The following is a 27,024-nucleotide window of genomic DNA, read 5'->3' on the forward strand; positions in this document are numbered from 1 at the left end:
AAACCTTCATCATGAGGAGCTCTTTGCTTTGCTTTATTGCTGGTAAATGAACACATTGGGTACAACAGACCCCCAATAACCGCCTTCCTCGTTGCTTTTCTTCCTCTGTACTGGCTACAATTCACTTTCTTCCTCCTATATCCGGAGCGTTATTGGCTTGGAGCTCAATCATGCTCCGCTCACGTGGTTCCTCCTTTGCACCGATGGAATGTTTGGTTCCTTTGTGGTTTTGCTTCGCGTGTGAAGTCACCGAAGAGATAAATCAACACGTCGGGTGGTATCGAAGTGTTGTTCACAGAGGAGGGGGGTGGAAAGCAATTCCCCCTTTTCTTATCCCTGTCTGCCCCTGTAATGGCAGGAATTATAATAGGACGATGGGGGGAATGGTTTGAAGCTCAAAGAGAGGAAATATAGGTTGGATTGAAGGGGGAATTCAGGCTGAGCATGTGGGTTTGTGCAGCCCATGGTGGGGCTGGGGGATGTTTGGGGTCTTTGTAACTCAATGATGCTCTGATCCCATGGTTCTGTGATCTTTAAGGATCCATTCAACCCAGCCCATTCTGTGGTTCCTTGACTTTTAAGGACCCTTCCAACCCATTCTAGGTTCTGTAATCCTTTGGACTTTGAATCCCTTCCAACCCATTCCATCATTCTATGACCTTTGAGGACCCTTCCAACCCAACCCATTCCATGGATCTATGATCTTGGAGGACCCTTCCAACCCATTCTATCATTCTAAGACCCTTGAGGACCCTTCCAACCCATTCCATGGATCTATGACCTTTGAGGACCCTTCCAACCCAACCCATTCCATGGATCTATGACCTTTTAAGGACCCTTCCAACCCATTCCATCATTCTATGACCTTCAAGGACCTTCCAACCCAACCCATTCCATGGATCAATGATCTTGGAGGACCCTTCCAACCCAACACACTCCATCATTCTATGACCTTTGAGGACCCTTCCAACCCATTCCATTATTCTATGATCTTTGAGGACCCTCCAACCCATTCCATCATTCTATGACCTTTGAGGACCCTTCCAACCCAACCCATTCCATGGATCAATGATCTTCGAGGACCCTTCCAACCCATTCCATTATTCTATGATCTTTGAGGACCCTTTCAACCCAACCCATTCCATGGATCTATGATCTTCAAGGACCCTTCCAACCCATTCCATTATTCTATGACCTTCGAGGACCCTTCCAACCCAACACACTCCATCATTCTATGACCTTTGAGGACCCTTCCAACCCATTCCATTATTCTATGACCTTCGAGGACCCTTCCAACCCAACACACTCCATCATTCTATGACCCTTGAGGACCCTTCCAACCCATTCCATGGATCAATGATCTTTGAGGACCCTCCAACCCATTCCATCATTCTATGACCTTTGAGGACCCTTCCAACCCATTCCATGGATCTATGACCTTTAAGGACCCTTCCAACCCAACACACTTCATCATTCTATGACCCTTGAGGACCCTTCCAACCTATTCCATCATTCTATGACCCTTGAGGACCCTTCCAACCCAACCCATTCCATGGATCTATGATCTTCGAGGACCCTTCCAACCCATTCCATTATTCTATGACCTTCGAGGACCCTTCCAACCCAACACACTCCATCATTCTATGACCTGAGGACCTTCCAACCCATTCCATCATTCTATGACCTTTGAGGACCCTTCCAACCCACTCCATGGTTCTGTGATCTTCAAGGACCCTTCCAACCCAACCCATTCTATCACTGCATGCATTTATGGTCTTTAAGGTCTTTTCCAACCCATTCCGTGAACTTTAAGGACCTTTCCAACAACCCGTTCTGTGATCTTTTAGAACCTTTTGAACTCAACCCATTCTGTGGTTCTGTGATCTTTAAGGACCTTCCCAACCTCACTCATTCACTGGTTCTGTGATCATTAAGGACCTTCCCAACCCCACTCATTCAATGGTTCTATGATCTTTGAGGACCTTCCCAACCCCACTCATTCAATGGTTCTCTGATCTTCGAGGACCTTTCCAACCCAACCCACTTATTGCTCCATGCATTTACCGTCTTGAAGGACCTATCCAACCCATTCTATAGTTCTGTGACCTTTGAGGACCTTCCCAACCCATTCTGTGATCTTTAAGGACCTTCCCAACCCATTCTGTGACCTTTAAGGACCTTCCCAACCCATTCTGTGATCTTTAAGGACCTTCCCAACTCATGCTGTGACCTTTAAGGATCTTCCCAACCCACTCTGTGATCTTTAAGGACCTTCCCAACCCATTCTATGGTTCTTTAAGGACCTTCCCAACCCATTCTATGGTTCTTTAAGGACCTTCCCAACCCATTCTATGACCTTTGAGGACCTTCCCAACCCATTCTATGATCTTTAAGGACCTTCCCAACCCATTCTATGGTTCTTTAAGGACCTTCCCAACCCATTCTATGGTTCTTTGAGGACCTTCCCAACCCATTCTGTGATCTTTAAGGACCTTCCCAACCCATTCTATGATTCTTTAAGGGCCTTCCCAACCCATTCTGTGATCTTTAAGGACCTTCCCAACCCCTTCTGTGATCTTTAAGGACCTTCCCAACCCACTCTATGGTTCTTTAAGGACCTTCCCAACCCCTTCTGTGATCTTTAAGGACCTTCCCAACCCATTCTACGGTTCTTTAAGGACCTTCCCAACCCATTCTATGGTTCATTAAGGACCTTCCCAACCCATTCTATGGTTCATTAAGGACCTTCCCAACCCATTCTATGGTTCTTTAAGGACCTTCCCAACCCGTTCTATGGTTCTTTAAGGACCTTCCCAACCCGTTCTATGGTTCTTTAAGGACCTTCCCAACCCGTTCTATGGTTCTTTAAGGACCTTCCCAACCCATTCTATGGTTCTTTAAGGATCTTCCCAACCCATTCTGTGATCTTTGAGGACCTTCCCAACCCATTCTATGGTTCTTTAAGGGCCTTCCCAACCCATTCTATGGTTCTTTAAGGCCCTTCCCAACCCATTCTATGATCTTTAAGGACCTTCCCAACCCATTCTGTGACCTTTAAGGACCTTCCCAACCCATTCTATGGTTCTTTAAGGCCCTTCCCAAACCATTCTATGATCTTTAAGGACCTTCCCAACCCATTCTGTGACCTTTAAGGACCTTCCCAACCCATTCTATGGTTCTTTAAGGACCTTCCCAACCCATTCTATGGTTCTTTGAGGACCTTCCCAACCTGTTCTGTGGTTCTTTAAGGACCTTCCCAACCCATTCTATGGGTTTTGAGGACCTTCCCAAGCCATTCTGTGATCTTTGAGGACCTTCCCAACCCATTCTGTGACCTTTAAGGACCTTCCCAACCCATTCTATGGTTCTTTAAGGACCTTCCCAACCCATTCTGTGATCTTTAAGGATCTTCCCAACCCATTCTATGGTTAAGGATCTTCCCAACCCATTCTATGGGACTTTAAGGGCCTTCCCAACCCATTCTATGGTTCTTTAAGGACCTTCCCAACCCATTCTGTGATCTTTAAGGATCTTCCCAACCCATTCTATGGTTCTTTAAGGATCTTCCCAACCCATTCTATGATCTTTGAGGACCTTCCCAATCCATTCTATGATCTTTGAGGACCTTCCCAACCCATTCTATGACCTTTGAGGACTTTCCCAACCCATTCTATGACCTTTGAGGACCTTCCCAACTCATTCTATGGTTCTTTAAGGACCTTCCCAACTCATTCTGTGATCGTTAAGGACCTTCCCAACCCATTCTATGGTTCTTTAAGGACCTTCCCAGCCCATTCTATGGGTTTTAAGGACCTTCCCAACCCATTTTCTCACCGCAGGCTGTTGGAATGGGAGCTGTGTTGGATAAAAACACCCTCATAGTGAACGGTGCTGGAAAAAAATCTGAATATAACGTTAAACCTGCGCTCACATAATGAAGTAATTACACGTTCAAACCAACCTGGGTACTAGTGCAATTAAACAGCCTTTTACAGCGTCGTGTCAGCTTAATTTAATTGTTGTCTGCCAGCGCGCCGGCTTTAATGTTTAATAACTGAGATACAAAAGAGGGGAGGCGTGCGGGCGGGATCGGGTCCTGTTTGCTGATGAAAACAGCACTTAAATCTCAGTTTTGCTTATGGGGAGGGGGAAGATGGAAGGAATTGGATCCGGAGGAGAAGAACAAGTGGTTTTATGGGCTGTTTTTCTGCTTAAAGAGGGGAAAGAAGGGAATAAAGGAGCTGTAATGGGTTGAGCTCACATGCATCGTGCTCCTATGATCCAACCTTGTGCCTGGTGCTGTGCAGCTCATTGATGTTGGGAGGACCATAAGAGGGCCATAAAGTGTCCCTGTTGTGTTTGGGGTTTATGGGCCCCATATTGGGAGCACCCAAACAGAGGGTGAAATAACCAACGTGTTGAGACGTCAGGAAGCAGGACTGTGTGTTAATATCATCCTCTGCATTAAAGTGGGCAGCCCATAGGGTTGCTGCTGCAGCTCCTCACCCCATAGACCCACATGTCCCTCCAGAGCAGCCCCCTATGTGTGCCCTATAGCCCCCTAATGGGTTTAAAGTCAATGGGAGCAGCTCTGGGAGCCCCAAGCAGATGAATGTGGGTGAGGTGGGGCAGCTCAGGGCTGTGTTTGGGGCTGAAGTGCTTCCATGCCTCGTCCTGCTTCATCCTGTGCTCATCCAACACTATCCTGGAAGGAAGAACTCCCTGCAGCCCGTCTCACATCCCACCCAACCCGTCGCTGCTGGGAGATGGGTGGATTTACAAACAGCCTGCGTTGCCAGCTGGATGTTTGCAGAGCTGCTTTCAGAGGGGGAAATTCCAACTATTCGCAGAGCCAGAGGAACAGGAGGTGAATATCCAGAGTGTGTTGCTGCTCTCCAGCCCCCACTGGATGGTTCAGTGCCATTCTCCAACCCCACTGGATGGTTCAGTGCTGCAGAAGGTGAATATCCAGAGCGTGTTGCCATTCTCCAGCCCCCACTATATGGCTCAGTGCTGCTCTCCAGCCCCCACTGCATGGCTCAGTGCCATTCTCCAACCCCACTGGATGATTCAGTGCTGCAGAAGGTGAATATCCAGAGTGCGTTGCTGCTCTCCAACCCCCACTATATGGTTCAGTGCCATTCTCCAACCCCACTGGATGGTTCAGTGCTGCAGAAGGTGAATGGATAGAGTGTGTTGCTCCTTTCCAGCCCCCACTATATGGCTCAGTGCTGCTCTCCAACCCCACTGGATGGTTCAGTGCTGCAGAAGGTGAATGGATAGAGCTTGTTGCTGCTCTCCAGCCCCCACTATGTGGTTCAGTGCCATTCTCCAACCCCACTGGATGGTTCAGTGCTGCAGAAGGTGAATGGATAGAGCGTGTTACTGCTCTCCAGCCCCCACTATATGGCTCAGTGCTGCAGAAGGTGAATATTCAGAGTGTGTTGCCATTCTCTAGCCCCCACTATATGGCTCAGTGCTGCTCTCCAGCCCCCACTGGATGGTTCAGTGCTGAGAAGGTGAATGGATAAGAGCATGTTACTGCTCTCCAACCCCCACTATATGGCTCAGTACTGCTCTCCAGCCCCACTGGATGGTTCAGTGCTGCAGAAGGTGAATATCCAGAGTGTGTTGCCATTCTCCAGCCCCCACTATGTGGCTCAGTGCTGCTCTCCAGCCCCACTGGATGGTTCATTGCTGCGGAAGGTGAATATCCAGAGCGTGTCGCTGCTCTCCAGCCCCCACTATGAGGCTCAGTGCTGCTCTCCAACCCCACTGGATGGCTCAGTGCTGCAGAAGGTGAATGGATAGAGTGTGTTGCTGCTCTCCAGCCCCCACTATATGGCTCAGTGCTGCAGAAGGTGAATATCCAGAGTGTGTTGCTCCTCTCCAGCCCCCACTATATGGCTCAGTGCTGCTCTCCAACCCCACTGCATGGCTCAGTGCTGCTCTCCCATCACTTCCATGGGGATATCTCCATTCCTGTGCTGTACAGGAGGGTAGAGCTGCACCACCAGCACCTCATCCCCGCAGTGATCCCAGCTCATTGCTGCTGGGGCACAGGAATAACTTCCAGCTCTCACTGCCCTGCCATGAAGGGAACATCCTCCTTTGAGCCCATGGGAAGCTGCAGCTCTGATGGCCCCGTTGCACGGAACGTGGTTTTCCTGCTCGGAACAGATTGAACCAGCGAAGCACGCGGCATTTTTCACATATTTCACATGTTTTCCTTTCACCCTGACTCTTTTTTATCTGCTGCTTCTGCTCTGACCTTGGCTCGCCCTTCCCACCTCCTGGAGCCCCGTGCTCTGACTGCAGCCGGGTGCTGGAGGAGCAGCAGCTCCAAGAGCACAGGGGCAGCTTTTCCCCATTGATCTCAGCTGAAGGTGAACTTGCAGCCCCAGGTAGGAACCAACACACTCAGCTTCTGGTGGGGACGGTGGTGGTTCTGCAGCTTTGGTGTGAGTAGGAGTGGAATTGGTGATTCCAGATGGATCAGATTCATAGAATCCATCATATTCCAGATGAATCAGATGGATTCATAGAGGCTGAATGCAGCCCTGGTGCAGGTTTGTGACATGGTGTGTGTGTCCTGTTTGTATCAGGGATGCTCAACACGTGTTTCATGCTGCAGCAGCTCCATTCCTCCCCATCTCTATCACTGAGCTGGAGGTGGCTCTGCTCATCCCACTCATATTAACTTATGGCTTTATCAACCCCCCAAACCACATCACTGCTCTATTCCTGGTATCCTGCCATTGCTGTTTGGGTGGCTGGGAGCCCAAGCAGACATTCCTGACTCCTGCAGAACCTCAGCTGGATTCCCGGGGATGGCTTGGAGCGCATTCAGCACCATTAATGCCAGTTAATGCCAGCAGCTCGTGGCTTTAGCTGTGCAATTGAGCAGCATTGAGTCGTCTCGGGTGCTCAGAGCTGGCACACGAGTTGGTTTGTTACCACTGGAGCCGTTTTCTCCATGGTACGGATGAGCTGGAATGGTTCAGCACTGAGTAATCCTGATCCCTGCGTGCCTATGAGGACGCTTCCCCCCACACCTTGCTACTGAGGGCTGGAGGAAGGCTGTTGTGGCTGACAGCTGAGGTTGGGTTACTCGTTAACCAAACACCCTAATTGATGGCTGTGATGTTCTTGGGCCGTGTTGACCTGTGCTCGGTGCCCAGCTCGCTTTGCTCCCTTTGGCAGCAGGAGCAGAAACGTGCTCTGTGTTCCTTCACCTGGGCTGTGGCTGTGCCAGCAGCGGAGCCTCCCTGCATGGAATGAACTGGGCTCTGGGGGCTGCCTGAGCTGATGGGGGGCACCCAGCCCACGGCAGGATTGAGACTGAGGGGTTTTGGGGTCCCTTTCAACCCAACCGTGGCTGTAATTCTGTGGCTGTGGTCCTAATGACCCTTCCTACCCAACCATGCCATGGTTCTGTGATCTTTAAGGACCTTTCCAACCCAACCATGCCATGGTTCTGTGATCTTTAAGGACCTTTCCAACCCAACCATGCTGTAGTTCTGTGATCTTTAAGGACCTTTCCAACCCAACTATGCCGTAGTTCTGTGATCTATAAGGACCTTTCCAACCCAACTATGCTGTAGTTCTGTGATCTTTAAGGACCTTTCCGACCCAACCATGCCATGGTTCTGTGATCTTTAAGGACCTTTCCAACCCAACCATGCCATGGTTCTGTGATCTTTAAGGACCTTTCCAACCCAACCATGCCATGGTTCTGTGATCTATAAGGACCTTTCCAACCCAACCATGCCATGGTTCTGTGATCTTTAAGGACCTTTCCAACCCAATGTGTTCTATGACTCTATGATTTCACATCTCCAACCACCAACCAGGTTCCTCCTATCACCTGTACAATGCATTCCCAATGGGTTTTTGGCTCTGCTCGACCCGGCTGTGGCTGCCCCCTCCTCTTGGCTCTCCCCCCCCCCCCCCCCCCCCCCCATACAATCCCCTTATAACACCATGAATTCTCCCCTGCCTTTGCCCTGGGGTCACCTTCAGGTTTGAATCAGCTGCACAGCTGCCGTACCCAGCCATTGTCTTTGCTTTCAAATGGGAACGAGTCAGTCTCATAGAGAGGCATTGTTAGGTGTTCCTGCTGCAGCAAATTGCTGTGTTTACCCTCCAAGCACTGACGCCGTGTGGGGTTTTAGGGCTGACATTGGTGTTGTCTGGACTGCAGCTGGTTTAGGGCAGATCTGTGGCATTACGTGCCTGCAAGGCAGGAGTGAGTGTGAGTGAGTGGAGCGGCCTCGTGCTGGTTCATTTACATGCTTAAAAAGGATTCATTAGTGGCCTGTGAGCAGCTCAGCAGCAGCCCTGATGCTGTAAGTCCCAGTTCCCCTATGGAACGTGCTGGTTCCTGTGTTATCCACTGCTTTGTTGGCCCTTTATGTGCCTGTAACCCCAACACAGGGATCATTGTTGTGCTGGGTGCTGGTGGGCAAGTTGTGAGTCAGACCCCATTGCTCCATAGCCCAAAATGGTGATGAATGGTTGTGCTGGATGGCAACGACTCCATTTGAAGTCGGATCCTCCTGTTCCCTGTTTGGTGTTTGTGGGTTTCTATAGAGGCAGCCTCACCTTTCTACTTGCTAAAAGGGGAATGTGAGGCAGCGCACAGAGCACGGGCAGCCCGTGTCCCCATGCAGTGCCAGCAGACACTGCTGGCCCAAAGCATCATCTCCTTGTGCTGGAAGGTCCCTTCCAACCACACCGTGATCCCATGGAGCTGTGATCTTTGAGGACCCTCCCAACCCAACTCATCCTGTGATCTTTAAGGACCCTTCCAACCCAAACTGTTCTGTGATTCTATGACCTTTGAGGACCCTTCCAACCCAACCCATTCCATGATGGTGTGATCTTTGAGGATCCTTCTGACCCATTCTGTTATCCTGTGATCTTGGAGGACCCTTCCAACCCAACCTGTTCTGTGATTCTGTGACCTTTGAGGACCCTTCCAACCCAACCCGTTCCATGATCCTGTGATCTTGGAGGACCCTTCTGACCCAACCTGTTATGTGACTCCATGATGTTTGAGGACCCTTCCAACCCAAACTGCTCTGTGGTTCTATAACCTTTGAGGACCCTTCCAACCCAACCCATTCCATGATTCTATAACCTTTGAGGACCCTTCCAACCCAACCCATACCATGATCCTGTGATCTTGGAGGACCCTTCTGACCCAACCTGTTATGTGACTCCATGATGTTTGAGGACCCTTCCAACCCAAACTGCTCTGTGGTTCTATGACCTTTGAGGACCCTTCCAACCCAATACACTCCATGATTCTATAACCTTTGAGGACCCTTCCAACCCAACTCATTCTATGACCTTTGAGGACCCTTCCAACCCAACTCATTCTATGACCTTTGAGGACCCTTCCAACCTGACCCATTCATGTTATCCTGTGATCTTGGAGGACCCTTCCAACCCAAACTCTTCTATGATTCTATGACCTTTGAGGACCCTTCCAACCCAACCCATTCCATGATCCTGTGATCTTTGAGGACCCTTCTGACCCAACCTGTTATGTGACTCCATGGTGTTTGAGGACCCTTCCAACCCAACCCGTTCCATGATTCTATGACCTTTGAGGACCCTTCCAACCCAACCTATTATGTGACTCCATGGTGTTTGAGGACCCTTCCAACCCAACCCATTCCATGATTCTATGACCTTTGAGGACCCTTCCAACCCAACCCATTCCATGATTCTATAACCTTTGAGGGCCCTTCCAACCCAACTCATTCTATGACCTTTGAGGACCCTTCCAACCTGACCCATTCTGTTATCCTGTGATCTTGGAGGACCTTTCCAACCCAAACTCTTCTGTGATTCCATAACCTTTGAGGACCCTTCCAACCCAACCCATTCCATGATCCTGTGATCTTGGAGGACCCTTCTGACCCAACCTGTTATGTGACTCCATGGTGTTTGAGGACCCTTCCAACCCAACCTGTTCTGTGATTCTATAACCTTTGAGGACCCTTCCAACCTGACCCATTCATGTTATCCTGTGATCTTGGAGGACCCTTCCAACCCAAACTGTTCTGTGGTTCTATAACCTTTGAGGACCCTTCCAACCCAACCCATTCCATGATTCTATGACCTTTGAGGACCCTTCCAACCCAACCCATTCCATGATCCTGTGATCTTGGAGGACCCTTCTGACCCAACCTGTTATGTGACTCCATGGTGTTTGAGGACCCTTCCAACCCAAACTGCTCTGTGGTTCTATAACCTTTGAGGACCCTTCCAACCTGACCCATTCCATGATCCTGTGATCTTGGAGGACCCTTCTGACCCAATCCATTTTATGATCTTGGAGGACCCTTCCAACCCAAACTGTTCTGTTATTCCATAACCTTTGAGGACCCTTCCAACCAAACCCATTCCATGATTCTATAACCTTTGAGGACCCTTCCAACCCAACCCATTCCATGATCCTGTGATCTTGGAGGACCCTTCCAACCCAACCTGTTATGTGACTCCATGGTGTTTGAGGACCCTTCCAACCCAAACTGTTCTGTGATTCTATAACTTTTGAGGACCCTTCCAACCCACCCCATACCATGATCCTGTGATCTTTGAGGACCCTTCTGACCCAATCCATTTTGTGATTTTGGAGGACCCTTCCAACCCAACCTGTTCTGTTATTCCATAACCTTTGAGGACCCTTCCAACCCAACCCATTCTATGACCTTTGAGGACCCTTCCAACCTGACCCATTCTGTTATCCTGTGATCTGGGAGGACCTTTCCAACCCAAACTCTTCTATGATTCCATAACCTTTGAGGACCCTTCCAACCCAACCCACTGTGTGCTTCCATAATCTTAAATCCCCTTTGGGTGTTGAGGTCCTGGGGTGGGATTAATTCCCCTTTGGTTGCTCTGAAGGTGAGATGTGCATGGAAAGCCAAGCAAAGCTGCATGAGCAGCCTTGGACTTTGTCTCATGATCAGCGCTGCCAATAGCACTGACACGCACATTTCTCTTTGATACACGTGTCAACACTTCTCCCTTTCACCCTGGAGCTGTTTGGAGAGTTGGGAGGCTTTTAATATGGATTCAGGCACAGCAGCTTCCGTCCTGCTTTGAAATCCTCATGGTAAAGCGACGCTTCTTGTGTCAGCAACAGCTTGAGCTCATGAAATCCAAGTGTGGGAAACAGCAGCTCTTGTGACTCTTTGGATTATCAGCTTGTTGTGCTGAAGCCAGGGAAGGCCTGAGGGGAGCCCCAGTGCATCCCTATGGGCCCCATGCATCCCTATGGGCCCCATGCATCCCTATGGGCCCCATGCATTCCTATGGGCCCCATGCATCCCTATGGCCCCTTTGCATCCCTGTGGCCCCATATATCCCTGTGGCCCCTTTGCATCCCTATGGCCCCATATATCCCTATGGGCCCCATGCATCCCTATGGCCCCTTTGCGTCCCTATGGCCCCATATATCCCTATGGCCCCTTTGCATCCCTGTGGCCCCTTTGCGTCCCTATGGCCCCATATATCCCTATGGCCCCATGCATCCCTATGGTCCCATGCATCCCTGTGGCCCCATGCATCCCTGTGGCCCCATATATCCCTATGGTCCCATGCATCCCTGTGGCCCCAGTGCATCCCTGTGGCCCCATATATCCCTATGGCCCCATGCATCCCTGTGGCCCCAGTGCATCCCTGTGGCCCCATATATCCCTATGGCCCCTTTGCATCCCTATGGCCCCATATATCCCTATGGGCCCCATGCATCCCTATGGCCCCTTTGCATCCCTATGGCCCCATATATCCCTATGGGCCCCATGCATCCCTATGGCCCCTTTGCATCCCTATGGCCCCTTTGCATCCCTGTGGCCCCATATATCCCTGTGGCCCCTTTGCATCCCTATGGCCCCATATATCCCTATGGGCCCCATGCATCCCTATGGCCCCTTTGCGTCCCTATGGCCCCATGCATCCCTGTGGCCCCTTTGCGTCCCTATGGCCCCATATATCCCTATGGCCCCATGCATCCCTATGGCCCCTTTGCATCCCTGTGGCCCCATATATCCCTATGGTCCCATGCATCCCTGTGGCCCCAGTGCATCCCTGTGGCCCCATGCATCCCTAATGGCTCCAATGCATCCCTATGGCTCCATGCATCCCTATGGCCCCCGTGTATCCCTATGGCCCCTTTACATCCTTATGGCCCCATGCATCCCTATGGCCCCATGCATCCCTACGGCCCCATACATCCCTATGGCCGATCCAGGAGCGTGTGCTGTTAGTGCTGAGGTCACTTAAGGAAAGGAGCTGCTCAATGCAGTGCTAAGGATGTGTGCGGTTGTGACAGTCCATACACCCTCCTTGTGTACGTGCATTAATGACACCTAAAGCCATAACCTTAAAACCCAGCACTAAAACAGCAATTAGTGCCTGGTGGTAATTAGTGCCTCTGCTCCATAGGAGCTGAGCTGGGCTCTTCCCTTCGCCTTTGGGTTGTGCTGAGCTCACTTATGGGGTGCATCACTCCTGTATTGAAATGAAGGCCTTCCCTTCCCTCTATAGGAACTGAGCTATATGTGTCTATGGGGAGAGCAGCACATGGGGTGCTGCAGCTTATCCCACTCTCTTTCATCAAGAATAAGGAGAACAAAAGTCAAAGGGAAGATGCACTGAAATGAGAGCTGTTTAATGGGGTGTAATCCTGAAGTAAGACCCTGTTTCTTTTCTTTGCAGATCTTTCTTCCAGCGGTAGCCTCAAAAATGGAGGTGGGAGGGCTCGGCTGGTGAAGGAGCAGCACCCGACACCTCAAAGGGTCGAAGGATTTAAGGTAAAGCCCTGCAGGTTCTCTATGCAACTGAATGCGTGTTGCCTGGGGGGCAAGGTGAGGCCTGTTCCCTGTGTTTGGGGTCAGAAATGCCTCTTCTGGGGCACGGAGAGGAGAAGAGGTGACACAGAGGGCAATGGGAGCGCTGGGATTAGTGCTCTCTAAGCTGTGCTCTTGGCCTTCTGCCCTTAAGCACTCGGTTGGCTGAGCAGATGGGGAGCCACGCTGACGCTGGGTCTGGCTTTATCACCCTCATAACATCACACACAGCTTCAGCCCTTCGTGCAGAGGGAGCTGATGGCAGCACGGTGGGAAGCTCCATGTTGTGGGGCTGTAATTTGGGACTGGCCACTAATTGGAGCCTGTTTATGGGCGTTTTAAACCACAGGCTGAGCTGGAAGTCACTTGCTCCCCATGGCTCATGCATTCTGCTGTACATCCTTACAGTGCCTCTCACTCCTCCCAAAGCTGCCACAAAGTGCTTAGGAACAACTAGAAAACTCCCCCAGATCCCAACTATTGTTATTGTGTGACTTCAGCTTTAAAAGTCCCTCGTTGGCACCGACACCTGAATTCTTTGGCAGGCTTGAAAGGGGAGGAATGTTCCCTGCAGGACGTAATGCAGGCACGAGGTCTGATTGGCTTCATGCAATCTCCTGTGGGAAAGCCCTTTGCTTTAACCACACACACACACTGACCTTGGAGCCTTTGCAGCAGCAAAGAAGTAAAACAGAGGGGAAGGTGGGGGGTACATGGACGTGTTGCTGTGGATGTTGTTGGCTGGTTCTGCTCTTTCAGGTGGGATGAAGCTTTGCTGGGCAGCCTGGGAGCTCTGCAGCACAGAGTGTGCAGGAACCAGAGCACAAAGAGCCTGAGGGCTGTGGATGTTTGAGCCTCAGATCTCAGTTCAGTGCTACCTTTGGCCTTTGAGACTTAGAGCAAGTTGAGCCTAGGAACAGATGTCCCTGCAGGTCCTTTAGGAGAGGTGAAAGGCTTGAGGAAGGGTGTCCTGTCTGCTGTGGTTGGCTCCTGTTTTAGAACAAGGGGCAGCCCTCATCACGTAGAACAGAAGAAATGAAACTCTTCCTGCTCTGTTTAGAGCAGAATGATGGGATCACAGCATGGCTGGGTTGGAAGGACCCCAAAGCCCCCCCCAGGCTGACCCCTGCTGTGGGCTGGGTGCCCCCCCAACCACCTCAGCACCCCAATCACAACCTCAGGCACCTCCAGGGATGGGGCTCCATAGATCCCCTGAGGTCCTGGAAGGACACTGGGGTCTCCCTGTAGTCTTCACCTCCAGCTCATCCTATCCACACAACAGAGGTGCTCCAACCTCTAAGCACCCTCATGTCCTCCTGTTTAGCTTCGTGTGGCCTCACTGCTCCATCCTATCCACATCCCTCTGGATCCCATCCCTTCCTACTTACCCCATCATTGCCCCACTCAGCTCAGTGCCATCACCAAACCATGTTGAAGCTCCAGTGCTGCTCCCAGCAGCTGCTTAAATCGGTCAGATGGAAAAGGAATCCTCTTTACTCTTCCCCACTGACACAGATCACATCACCAGCGCGGGGAGGAGCTGCTGTCAATCTCAATCAGGTTCCAGTGTGCTTTTCTTCTCTATAGCTGAGGTTGGATGGAGCTCTATAGAGCTCCTAAGGGCAGCCTTGGCCTGTTTGAATACAAAACTCCCATCATCTTCAGTTTATGTGTTATATACACCTATTATATAGGCTTAGATTGACCCTTAATCTATGTTTTATAGTGCTGTATTGCGTGTTATATAGGCACAGGTAATACCTTACTCCATAGTTTATATATTTCAGTACTATATTACTCATTATATAGGCATAGGTTATACCTTAATCTCTAGGTTATGTATTATAGTGCTGTATTATGTATTATATAGGCACAGGTTAGACCCTAATCTGTATTTTATATTCCAATACTATATTACTTATAACATAAACATAGATTATACCTTAATCTGCAGTTTATGTGTTACAGTTCTGTATTACATATTATGTAGGTGTATTATTATACCTATATTATGCAGGTATATTATTATTATTATGTATAACATATTATGTAGGTATAAATTAAACCTTATTCTATTCTTTATGTATTATAGCACTACTATATAGCCATATATTATACCTTATTCTGTATCTTATATATTACACTGCTGTATTACACGTTACATGGGCATGGATTATACCTTCATATCTTATAGACTATATAGTGCTGTATTTCATGTTGTATAGGCATAGATTGTACTTAACTCCATGTCCTATCTGTTACAGTGATACACTGCATACAATAGCAATAAATCACACATTATGCAGCACCCAATTGCAGTTTACACCTCACTTAATGGTGTTTTCATGAGCTCTGGATCTCCCTCATTGGGTTGTAGAGCTGAGGAAGGAATGAAAACATTTAGGACCTGTTTTATGAATGAAAACCTTCATCTTCCTCCGACCTTTGGCTCTTGGAGGGCTGTTGTGATAGGGAACAAAGGGAGAACAGGGTCTGGAGGTGATGGATTGAATGAGGAACCCCCAGCAGCAGCTCCCACCCCTCATTTCAACCTGCAGAGACCCAAAGGTTCTGCAGAGCCCTATTGCTCCACACTGAGCTGGGGTGAACCTCTGCCATGTGCCAAAGGCTGGAATCCATGGAGCTGCCTTCGTTACTGATGCCTCAGATTAATTGCTTTGTTTGTTTCATCAGATACACTATCTAAAGGCATTTGTGCCTGAAGCCACAGAAGATAGATGGACAAGCCAAGCAACTTCTGACCCTGCATCATTTTCTGGGGCAAAATTGTATGGCAATGTATCCTACAAGGTAACGTAGCCCCCTGCAGTGAGTACAGAGGATTCCTTTTGCTTGGCCACCAGTTGTCACATAGGGAACTACATAGGGAAGGGCCCTCAGGCCTCAGCTCAGTGCAGCTCAGAAGCAGAATTAAAGTGATTTGGCAATGAGAAGATCAACATTGCATCTCAAATTATATCATGTGTGAGGCCAGGCAGCACCTCAGTACAGGTGGGGCATCCCAGTGCTGAGAACAGCAGCTCTCAGACAGCTCAAAAAGCACTTTTTGACCCCAAGGGCTGCATCAAAGAACTGCTGGCGCCTTCCTCGCTTTCCTCAGGTGTCACTGGAACAGCAGAGCTTCCACTCAACTCGGTCTATCACAAAACTGTATTGTTATCTTTAATGCTAAGCTTCAGGGTGAAAACATGAGGGACCCAACACAGCTTTGGGGTGCACTCAGGGGGGCACCCACTTAGGCAGGACATGGTTCCCATTGCTTCTAAAGGTACACAGGCTGAGTTAAGCCCTGGAACGACGGCTCTGAGCTGATAGAAATGTGTTGTTATCGATTTCTTGGCCTTCAGGATGATGTTGGAGTTGCTATAGAAAGCCATAGGGGTCTGCGTGGTTCCTCTGATGTGCTGCAGGAGCTCAAAGCTCAGCTAACAAAAGGGATTTAGCGTCACATTGGGGGGAGCCGCAGTGCTCCAATGGACTGAACTGAGATGAACGCCCCTTGTGCTCTTCCAGATGAACCAAACCTTTGTTTTTTTGGCCAGAGCTGAAGCTCTGTGCCCACAGCTTTGCTCCTTTGAGCCTCCTTTGTCCCATAGCAAAGCTCCTAATGGATCACGTTGAGCAGATGAGGTGAGAACAAGGCTAGAACCAACGCTCCCTATGGGGCTGAATGCTGGGTGAGGCAGCACATGGGGGTCTCACAACCCCTTTTCTTGCCCCAGGCTGCAGAATCCTGGCACAGTTTGGTCTCTGTGCTCCCTCACACACTGCAGCAGCATCTTAAATGCTGCAGAGCTCTGGTTTAACCTCACCAAACCAAACTCTTCTTTGTAAGCAAGGCCCGATCCTTGAATCCAAAGCAAGGATTTGACCCATTCCCCCTTTATCTCTTCTTGCAGGGTGTCTGGTGAGGAATGCAATGGGATCAATAGCATGTCTGCAGAGAGCGGCCCCGGGACGAGACTGAGAAATCTGCCAGTGATGGGTGACGGCCTGGAAGCCACCCAGATGTCGACAGCGCAGGCGCAGGCGCAACCCCAGCAAGGCAGCACCGTCGGCGTCAACCCTCCCCCTCCAGAGACCTCCAACCCTAACAAACCCAAGCGGCAGACCAACCAGCTGCAATACCTGCTCAAAGTGGTGCTCAAAACGCTATGGAAGCACCAGTTTGCGTGGCCTTTCCAGCAGCCCGTGGATGCTGTCAAACTGAACCTCCCCGTGAGTAAACGTGGGGTTTCTCCCCTTTGGGAGGAAGGGGAGAGGGGGGTGTTCACCTTTGTGCCAAAGGAAGTCTTTAGGGTGGAGATACTGAGGTTCGGATGATGGTTTGGCTTTTAGGGTGACAGGGTCCCAGAGCCATTGGGGTTGGAGTTTGGATCAGCTGATGGTTTGGCTTTTAGGGTGACATGGTCCCAGAGCCATTGGGGTTGGAGTCTGGATCAGCTGATGGTTTGGCTTTTAGGGTGACAGGGTACCAGAGCCATTGGGGTTGGAGTCTGGAGCTCCAAACTCCCCATAGCAATTCCCTACGTTGTGTAGAGTCATGTCCTGTTGTGTTTGGAGCTCTCCAGACAAGGAGACCCCGCAACCTCTCTGTTCCAAGGCTCTGTCCATTGAAATCCTATTCCAAATGACCCTGAACAAGTGGTGGCACAAGTCAGCTTTTCTTACAGCAAAAAAGCACTGATGTCCTCAGCCATCCAGGAATGGGGTCAGGAGCTCCAGCTGGGCTGTGGCCCCACGTAGCTGATACTTTGGGCTGCAATTCACATTTTGGGGTCTTTTAGAACCCTCTTAAAGCTTTGGGGGCTCCATTTCTTTGGTTTTTTTCCATGTTTACGGAGCTCTGGTTCTTCCTTTGGGCATCGAGGTGGAACAGGGTGGATCCAGTGCTGCAGATGGGGCCTCCCCAATGCAGAGCAGAGAGGAGACGAGCAGTTCTTCATAATCCATCACCTGAGCTGTTGGATTTCTTTGCAGCACAAACCCATAGACAGCTTTGCTTCTATAGCAACAGCATTTCCAGTCCTCCCTTTCTAACCTAAAAATAGCAGCACCTTCCTTTGTATTATCTGGATGCCTTTAAGAGGCTGAAAGCGAATCTCATTTCCTCCCTTCTCCACGTGTGGCTGCGTGGGGTGCACGACCTCAGGGTCAATCGTTTCAGGTTTTAGCCTTCACTCAACCCCATTAGGATCCCAGGCAGCCAACACTGACTCCATAGCCCCAAGGAGATCACAGCATCACCCCTCACCTTTCCCCACTGCCCTTTTCCTGCTGTGTTCTGTGGGGTCTGCCCAATAGAGGGGCTCAGAGAATGGTCTGGGTTGGGACAAGGGGGGTTTGGATCCTCATAGAGGTGAGTTTGGGGGATCTGATCCCTGATTGGTGCCTGTCTGCCCTCTGCAGGATTATTATAAGATAATTAAAACGCCGATGGACATGGGAACAATAAAGAAACGCTTGGAGAATAACTACTACTGGAATGCTCAAGAATGTATCCAGGACTTTAACACGATGTTTACAAACTGTTACATCTACAATAAGGTACGATGAGCTCCTCTGTGTTTTCAGAGGGGGATCTGCTGTTCTTGTATAGGTTTGGTTGTGTTGTTTGTAGCTCTTTGAAAAGCCTTGTTATAGCTTTGTGCTTTGGAGCTCATAACACTGATATGGGGGAAAAAGCAGTGCTGCAGAGAGCATTGCTTGGAGCCATGTCCTGCCCGGCCCTGCTTCCATTGCACTGCAGAAGATTCCCCTCCAGACAGCAGAATGATCGTGGAAAACACTCTGTAAACAGTCATGGAACCATCTGGGGTACAGGGAAGGGATATGGAACGTCACGGAGTGCTGCATTCACCACTGATGGACTGGGGGAAGGAGCTGAGCGTCAGCACAGCCTTTGGGTGCTCTGCAAAGATGGGAGAGAACCATATTGGCAGAGGCTGTACCAGGCAGATGCTGCTCAGAGCTGAATGTGCTGCAGAGACATCTCATGTACCAAGGAACCAGGGAGCAACAGACACCAATGGGGACTTCACTGCTGTCCTCACAACAGCAGCCAGCACAGCATTCCTGCAGCCCAGCCCTAATTCAGTCCCCTCTCAGCCCCTGCCCTCCCTGTCCCTCACAGCTCTTCTCCCTCGCTCCATTTAACCACGTTCTCCTCCTCTTCCCCCGCTCAGAACCATTGCACAAGACCCACTTTGTTCCAGATGTCTTGTTCCAGCTGGATTGCCACAAGCTGAAGTGCTGCCAGGCAGCTCCGTGGTTCCTTTCCTCCACTCCTCACTCCCCAAAGTCGCTTCTTCTTCCTCAAAACTCCTCCTTGATATCCACAGTGAACACTGCAGTTGCTCCCCAAGGTTTGCACTCCGTCTTTAACCCACAACAACTTCAGGCCCTGGCAGGCACTGCTTGTTACTGCAGATAATGGAGTTTTATTTGGGTTCTACATTCTTGTCTTATTTTGGTCCTTCAAAGCGATGCCCATGGCCTTTGCCTTCTCCACTTCAAGCCAACACAGCACAACTGGAATGAGGCTCTGAAGGCTTCAGACCATCCACACATACCTCTGTGTCTGCATTGTTTGCTGCCACCTTCCCCTGCTTTACCCAGTTTCCCACTGCAGTGCTGTCCCATCTGCCACCAGCCCTGTGCCGTGCAGTCATGCCAATTAATTCAGAGCTCGTCAAGGAAGTGTTGATGTCCATCGTTGGTTCCCACTTCCAAAGGACGCATCTTCACACCAACGTCCTTCACACCTTCATCTTTGCACATGGAGCTTCCTCCTCCCAGCCTGCAAGGATTGGCCTTGTGAAGGTGTATACAAAGTCAGGATGAGAGGACGGCCAGTAGGGGATCCCAAGTCTTCTTTTAGTAGAGTGGCAGCACGATTTGGGTTGTAAGGAGCCTTAGGGATCACAGAACCATGGAACGATGGAATACGTTGGTTTGGAAGGGACCTTAACGATGATGGAATGATACAATGGGCTGCACTGGAAGAGTCCACAAAGGTGACACAGCCATAGGATGATGGAACGGCCTCGGGCACCTCCAGGTTTGGGGCAGCCACAGCTCTGGGCAGCAGTGCCAGCATCTCACTGCAATCATCATGAAGAGTTTTCACCTCATTTCCTTCTCTTCCCCTCTTTCTCCTCCTCCTTCATTGCAGAAAGCAGCAGCACTGTATGCAGTGATCAGCATGGGTTGTTTTGTTCCACCATCACCCATTATGTGCTATACACAAGTAAACCCAACGCCTCTCCATGCCCTTATAAGCACCTCAGGACAAGGACTCTTCCACATATCAAGTGTGTGGTGATGGAAACAGTGCAAAGAAAGATCACGATGTACAAAAGCTCCAGCAGTTGCAAAGCTGGGAGATGATAAGGATTATTTGCAACCAGAGCTCCACATCCCACAAAAAAACTGTTGTGAATTGTTCCTGTTTTCATCTTTCATTTGTCCTTAGGATTAAACTGGGTGTGAAATGGAAAGAGCAGGGAAAATCTTTGTGCTGAGTTTGGTTTGTTTAGAGTACAGCAGTCATTTTGTTTGTAGAGAAATGCCTTGCCTGATTGATTCTCTCTTATTCCTCCAGCCAGGAGATGACATAGTCTTAATGGCAGAAGCTCTAGAAAAGCTCTTCCTGCAGAAAATCTCTGAAATGACGCAGGAAGAAACTGAAATCGTGATAGCCCAGACAAAAGGGAGAGGACGTGCACGGAAGGAAGCAGGTATGGCACTCATCTTCATCAGGGTGAAGAGATGGATTGTGCCCGGAGCATGTTTGGTGGTGGAGCTGGGAGGGGTGGTTGCAACCACTGAAGGAATGTGGACCACTGATGCATGTGGAGGAATAACTGCCTGGTTTGGGGCTGAGCTGTGGAAGGAAGCTCTGTGGGGAAGGGGCTGGGGGTCCTAGTGGCCAGTGGTTGACCAGTAGTTGACCATGAGCCAACAGTGTGCCCTGGTGGTTGAGAAGGGCCAGTAATGGTCAATGGGTTGACCAACAGTTGACCATGAGCCAACAATGTGCCCTGGTAGCCAAGAAAGCCAACAGTGGCCAACAGGTTGACCAGTGGTTGACCAGCAGTTGACCATGAGGCAGCAGTGTGTGCCCAGTGCTCCTATCTTATCACTGGGCTCCACTGAACGCTGCCCAGCCCCATCCTCCTGGCCCCCAGCCTCCAGATATTGAGCAGCACTGACCACATCCCTCTCAGCCTTCTCCTCCCCATGTGCACAGCCCTGGGGCTCTCAGCCCATCCCCATAAGGGGTGCTCCAGGCCCCTGCCATCTCTGCACCCTCTGCTTGGCTCAGCTCCTTGTCACCCCTGCACTGGGGAGCCCAGTGCTTGAGATGGGGCCTTCCCAGTGCAGAGCAGAAGGAGGAGCACCTCCCTCACCCAGCTGACCACACTTTAGGCAATGCTTACCAGGGTTCCATTGGCTTTCCTGGCCACTTGGACGCACTGCTGGCTTGTAGTCAACTACCAGTCAACCACTGGTCACCCTATTGGCCACCATTGGCCTTCAGGGCACACTGCTGGCTCATGGTCAACCATTGCCCACTAGGACATACCCTAAAAGCCTTGGGGCTGCTCCCTCCTCCTTTCCTGGGGTGGTTTTGGTGATTGAGATCCTTGGGCTTGGTCACGTCTCACCCAACAAGTTGTGAGAGCACTCGTTGAGGAAAACGTGACGAGTGTTTGTCCCTGACAGGTTGCTCAAGAACAGGCTCTGCAAAGTATTCATTATCTAATGAGCAACACTCTTTCACTCGTTATGAAACATTGTTTTCCCCGTTAAGACCATTAAGTCTGGAGAGAGAGGGAGAAAGAGAGAAAGAAAAGCAACGCTTTGTTCCTTTTCTTCCCACAGTGACATCCAAGCCAGGATCATCCACGGTACAGAACACAACCCAGGCCTCGTCCCCAGCCCAGACTCAGGCCCCGCAGCAGAACCTCCAGGCCGCACAGACCACCCATTCCTTCCCTTCTGTCACCCCCGACCTCATCGTCCCGACGCCCGTGATGACGATGGTGCCTCCTCAGCCCCCAGTGCCACCTCCGCCGGCCCCACAGGCCCCAGCCCCACCGGCCCCGACCCCTCAGCCCATCCAGCCTCACCCTCCCGTCATCCCCACGCCTGCTCAGCCCGTCAAGGTGAGTGCTTGGGGCTGCATGGCTGGGGTTGGAAGTGTCTGCAGTGCCGAGTCTTTGCCACCAGAGTCTTGTTTTAGGGCAAACAGCCTCAGTTTGATCAAAAGATTCCTATTTTCCTTCTTATTTAGAGGGCTGGAGCAGCTCTGCTATGAGGAAAGGCTGAGGGACCCTTCCAGATAAACCATACTGTGACCCCATGGTTCCATGAGCCTTAAGGTCCCTTCCAACCCAACCATTCCATCATTCTGTGATCTTCAAGGACCTGTCCAACCCACCCAGCCTATTCCATGGTTCCATGATCTTTGAGGTCCCTTCCAGTCCAGTTGTTCCATCATCCTACAATCTTAAAGGTCCCTTCCAGCCCAGTCATTCCATGGCTGTGTGATGTTTAAGGTCCTTTCCATGCCAACAATTCAGTATGATCTTTAAGGGTGCAACGTAACCAAATCATTCCATGGTTCTATGATGTTTACCTTTCCAACCCAATAGTTTTATGGTTCTGTGGTCTTTATGATCCCTTCCCACCCAACCAACCATTCTATGGTCTTTAAGGTCCCTTCCAAACCAACCATTCCATGGTTGTGTGGTCCTTAAGGCCCCTTCCAACCCAACCATTCTGTGATCTTCCAGGACCCTTCCAACCCAACCCATTCCATGGTTCTACGAGCCTTGAGGTCCCACTCTGCATGGTTATCTCATACTTCTATCTTCTTTAAGATCCCATCCAACCCAACCCATTCTACAATTCCTATTAGGAAAATGCTCCTTCCTCTCAGTTAAGCAGATGAGGATCCCATTGTGGCCCCTCTCAGACACAGTTAAGTCAGACATGATGGATTCTGCCCAGCTTTGCATGGAGCTCATCCCCTTAAAACCTAATTTCTGAGTCCTCCATGACTCAGGAGCAAACCTTGCCTTGCCAAAATGAGTCACACTCCTGCCCTTTCTCATACAACAGAGCAAATCCAAGTGGTTTTCTACAGAGCTCCTGAATATGTGTGGAAATCTGCAGCTCCCAGCCCTTAACTTGAGTCATAAATGGTGGCGAACCAAATTGAAGCCACAGGGAATGTAAAGATGTTGAAGGCGACCTTATAGGCTTTGGTAATGGGGAATGTAGAGAGGTTGAAGGCAACCTTATAGGTTTTGGTAATGGGGAATGTAGAGAGGTTGAAGGCAACCTTATAGGTTTTGGTAATGGGGAATGTAGAGAGGATGAAGGCAACCTTATAGGCTTTGGTAATGGGGAACATAGAGAGGTTGAAGGCAACCTTATAGGCATTGGTAATGGGGAATGTAGAGAGGATGAAGGCAACCTTATAGGCTTTGGTAATGGGGAATTTAGAGAGGGTTGAAGGCAACATTATAGGCTTTGGTAATGGGGAATGTAGAGAGGTTGAAGGCGACCTTATAGGTTTTGGTAATGGGGAATGTAGAGAGGTTGAAGGCGACATTATAGGTTTTGGTAACAGGGAATATAGAGAGGTTGAAGGCAACCTTATAGGCTTTGGTAATGGGGAAAGTAGAGAGGTTGAAGGCAACCTTATAGGTTTTGGTAATGGGGAACGTAGAGAGGTTGAAGGCGACCTTATAGGTTTTGGTAATGGGGAATGTAGAGAGGTTGAAGGCAACCTTATAGGTTTTGGTAACAGGGAATGTAGAGAGGTTGAAGGCAACCTTATAGGTTTTGGTAATGGAGAATGTAGAGAGGTTGAAGGCGACATTATAGATTTTGGTAATGGGGAATGTAGAGAGGTTGAAGGCAACCTTATAGGTTTTTAGTAATGGTGGTTTTCTTTTTGGCTTGATTGCAGACGAAAAAAGGAGTGAAGAGGAAAGCAGACACCACCACACCAACCACCATCGACCCGATCCACGAATCGTCCTCTTTGCCCACCGAACCCAAATCTACCAAGCTGGGCCCAAGGAGGGAAAGCAGCCGCCCGGTGAAGCCCCCAAAGAAGGACGTTCCGGATTCCCAACAACATATGGTAGAAAAGAGCAGCAAAGTGTCAGAACAGCTGAAATATTGCAGTGGCATCATCAAGGAGATGTTTGCCAAGAAACACGCGGCCTACGCCTGGCCCTTCTACAAACCTGTGGATGTAGAAGCACTGGGGCTGCACGATTACTGCGATATCATTAAACATCCCATGGATCTGAGCACAATCAAAGTAAGTTCATTGGTACAGAGTTTGGGCTGGGGGGAGGTGTAATCCCCCCTGTGTAATATGGATTGCACAGAGAACGACACATTTTTTCCCAGCACCTTTTGCTGTCTGCCAAGGAGGGTTTTGGCCTCAGGGTTCTCATACAGTCAGTTTCTCATTTGCTTGTTGTTGTTGTGCTGACATTTGGAAGCCAAAGAGAAACAAAACAAACCAACAACGTCTCGTCCTTCCAGAAGGGCTCTTAGGAAACGCTTTGTGTGGGTTTTTTTACAGACAATTTCCATGTCTGTCTAAATGTACGCTGCCTGTTCTCAGCCCAGGAGATGGCCTCAGAGAGCATCCATCACACTAATAAGGGGATGAGGCTGAAAACATTTTCCCCTTCAGACATTCCCCCTCCCCTTTAAACTCAGCCCTTTGCTTCTGGTGTTCCCTGTCCGTGTCCATCTGCTGTTAAGCAGAGGTTGCTCACTCTGCCCAAGGGCTGCAGTCACCAATTCTAAAAGCACACCTGCAAATCAATCCACATTCCCTTCCTTTCACCCCCCCCAAAGCATTAAAGTGATGTCTGGAAGTCTTTCCCTTCCTGGCTGTGTGCTCTGTGAGCAGTTTTGGCTCAGGGTTGAGTCCCCTTTGGTGCTGTTTGAGGTTGGGTTTATAAGGAGAGGAACCAATCCTCCCTCCCACCCCAGCGCCCTGGGTCTGTATGCAGGGTTCAGCTCATCCTTCTGTAGCACTGGGATCTGTGTGACCCATTTCTCTGCCCCTTTGTTTTATTGGAGGGGCTACAGAGGCTTCTTTGCAAACTCAAGGGCTGCCCTGATGTCCCCCATCTTAAAACACCTTTGTTTTCATGGCCCATGAGCACAAACAAGCCTTCCTCTAAGGGCATGCACTGCACAGAGCTGACCCTGATGGGTTTTGCTATGACCTACATGGGGTCTATTGAGCTCAGGTCCCAGCGGGGGTTCAGTGAACAATCCCAGCTTGTCCCAAAAGTGCCCTGAGGGTCCTCCACACCCCAAATTACCAACAGAGCTGCCCACAATCAGCTCCATGTATTGCAAACCTGCTGCAATTCGTTACAGTGAGAAACACAACAGGCCTTACAGGCTTCCAAATCCCCCATCAGGTGCTGTGTTGGTCCGAACCCTTCATTGCATTCCCATGTTTATGTGCTGAATGCTCTCTTACCCTCACGTTGTTCATAGCTGAAAGCTTTTCTTTCCCTTCCTCTCCTTTCCAGTCCAAACTGGAGAACAGGGAGTACAGAGATGCTCAGGAATTCGCTGCTGATGTGCGACTGATGTTTTCCAATTGCTACAAATACAACCCTGCTGACCACGAGGTGGTGGCCATGGCACGGAAGCTGCAGGTAAGGAGCTCAATTATCATTCCCCTGCTATAATTAATCCAGCTATTACTGGGTTATATGCAGTATATATATTCTACTATTGCTGCATCATCTGGAAACGACACAAAATTGGTGGGGAATGGTAAGAAAATGACAACCTGGTTTGGTTTCTTAGCATCTCCTTCTCATTGTTTCCTATTGATTGTGAAGGAGAGGGAGAAAACGATGCTCTGAAGGGTCCCCCCTCCCTCCGCATAATACCTGGAGGGAGCACAGGGGTTGTGTCACCCTCTAAGTGCTGCCATCTCTTGTTAATTCTGACCCTGTTAAATCTGAGGTGATTTCAGGGCCCTGAAATCACCTTGTGATGCTTTTGTAGAGCCGTAGTCAGGTTTGGGCTGGTTTAATTGGAGATCAACACACCCCGAGCGTGTGATCCAACAGCTTTTAGGTGTGAAATGGGCATCGTTCTACATGTTACCTATTGCTTCAGATGTGAAATGAAGGATAGATACAAGCAGCTTCACAGAAGGCTGCTGAGGTTTGGAGCCAGGCTGAGATCTTAAGTCAGGACATGGCTTACTGAGTTCCCATCACCTGCAGCAGCATCGTGTATTGCTTTACACACAGCCCCATTTTTCACCCGTCCCAAAAAGCAGCTCAGCATCAGCCCCCAAAAATCACCCCCTGGTGCTGGATAATGAGTTTAGAGGAGTTTTGCTGCTCTCAGTTGCTCACAGCTGCTCATTGCCTTAACCTGGTTGGTGTTGGTGCAAGCAAGGGCAGGGTGAATCCCTTAATTAGCTCATTATCTGCTTCTTCGTTAGGGTTTATCTGTCATCTGTTCCTGGTGGAGTGCTGAAGGGTTTTGCTGTAACTTCTGAATTGGTTCTAGTGGACTTTGCTCAGATGGATCCCATCAGGGCTGACCTAAAAGGGTCCAGAAATATGGGAGGTTTTATTTCTGATGCTGAGATGGGTCTGCACAGCGTTGGCTGCTGGCTGTAATCAAGCACTGGATTTTCTAGTTCGTGGGAAACAGTAATTAGCTCATAAACACTCATTAAACGCAATGAGTCAGCGCATGGCAATGGGAGCAAAGCCAGGATTCAGCTCCTCCCCCTTCCCAACCTTCAGTCCCTGTGCCAGGAGCCTGGAACCAGAGAATGTGGCATCGCTGCCAGCAGATGGAAGCAGTGAAGCAACATTAGGGGGGGAGAGGAGCAGAGGAGGAGCAATGCAGCCCAGCTTAAACATGGAGGGAGCTGAAATGGCTCAGCAAAGTGCAGGAGGAGCCCCATAGGAACCCCATGGTGACCTCGAGGATGGGCCCGACCTGATATTATGGGGGTTTTTGGGGTGCTGAAGGTGGGAGCTGCATGGAGAGGGACACTGCTCAGTGCTTGGTGGAAGAATATCTCTGTGTTGTTGTGTAAATGGGA

The 27,024-nt window shown here is 49.9% G+C and overlaps 1 protein-coding gene and 1 long non-coding RNA gene across 8 annotated transcripts in view; one reads left to right on the plus strand and one right to left on the minus strand.

Annotated features, from left to right (window-relative positions):
- The window catches only part of BRD4 (bromodomain containing 4), a 53,704-nt gene that overhangs the window by 4,395 nt on the left and 22,285 nt on the right, over nucleotides 1–27,024 (plus strand). For 4 of the 7 annotated variants that reach the window (XM_085535224.1, XM_085535230.1, XM_085535226.1 and 1 more), the window contains exons 2-9: nucleotides 12,736–12,830; nucleotides 15,561–15,677; nucleotides 16,787–17,105; nucleotides 18,297–18,434; nucleotides 20,491–20,626; nucleotides 21,774–22,057; nucleotides 23,872–24,231; nucleotides 25,475–25,603. In XM_085535224.1, coding sequence (XP_085391350.1) covers nucleotides 15,658–15,677; nucleotides 16,787–17,105; nucleotides 18,297–18,434; nucleotides 20,491–20,626; nucleotides 21,774–22,057; nucleotides 23,872–24,231; nucleotides 25,475–25,603 — 1,386 coding nt within the window. In that variant the 5' untranslated portion in view covers nucleotides 12,736–12,830; nucleotides 15,561–15,657. The remainder of the gene's footprint in view (nucleotides 1–12,735; nucleotides 12,831–15,560; nucleotides 15,678–16,786; nucleotides 17,106–18,296; nucleotides 18,435–20,490; nucleotides 20,627–21,773; nucleotides 22,058–23,871; nucleotides 24,232–25,474; nucleotides 25,604–27,024) is intronic. The other 3 variants (XM_085535227.1, XM_085535229.1, XM_085535228.1) reach the window with 1 other exon arrangement.
- LOC146751203 (uncharacterized) lies at nucleotides 540–1,700 on the minus strand. Its single transcript, XR_014941792.1, has 3 exons — nucleotides 1,657–1,700; nucleotides 1,522–1,532; nucleotides 540–659 (listed from the first exon to the last, which is right to left on the minus strand). It is a non-coding gene; the product is annotated as an uncharacterized LOC146751203 (long non-coding RNA).

This window comes from Coturnix japonica, unplaced genomic scaffold (genome assembly GCF_054131305.1).
Source record: "Coturnix japonica strain WE unplaced genomic scaffold, WE-NBRP24 Scf113, whole genome shotgun sequence".
Taxonomy (NCBI): Eukaryota; Metazoa; Chordata; class Aves; order Galliformes; family Phasianidae; genus Coturnix; species Coturnix japonica.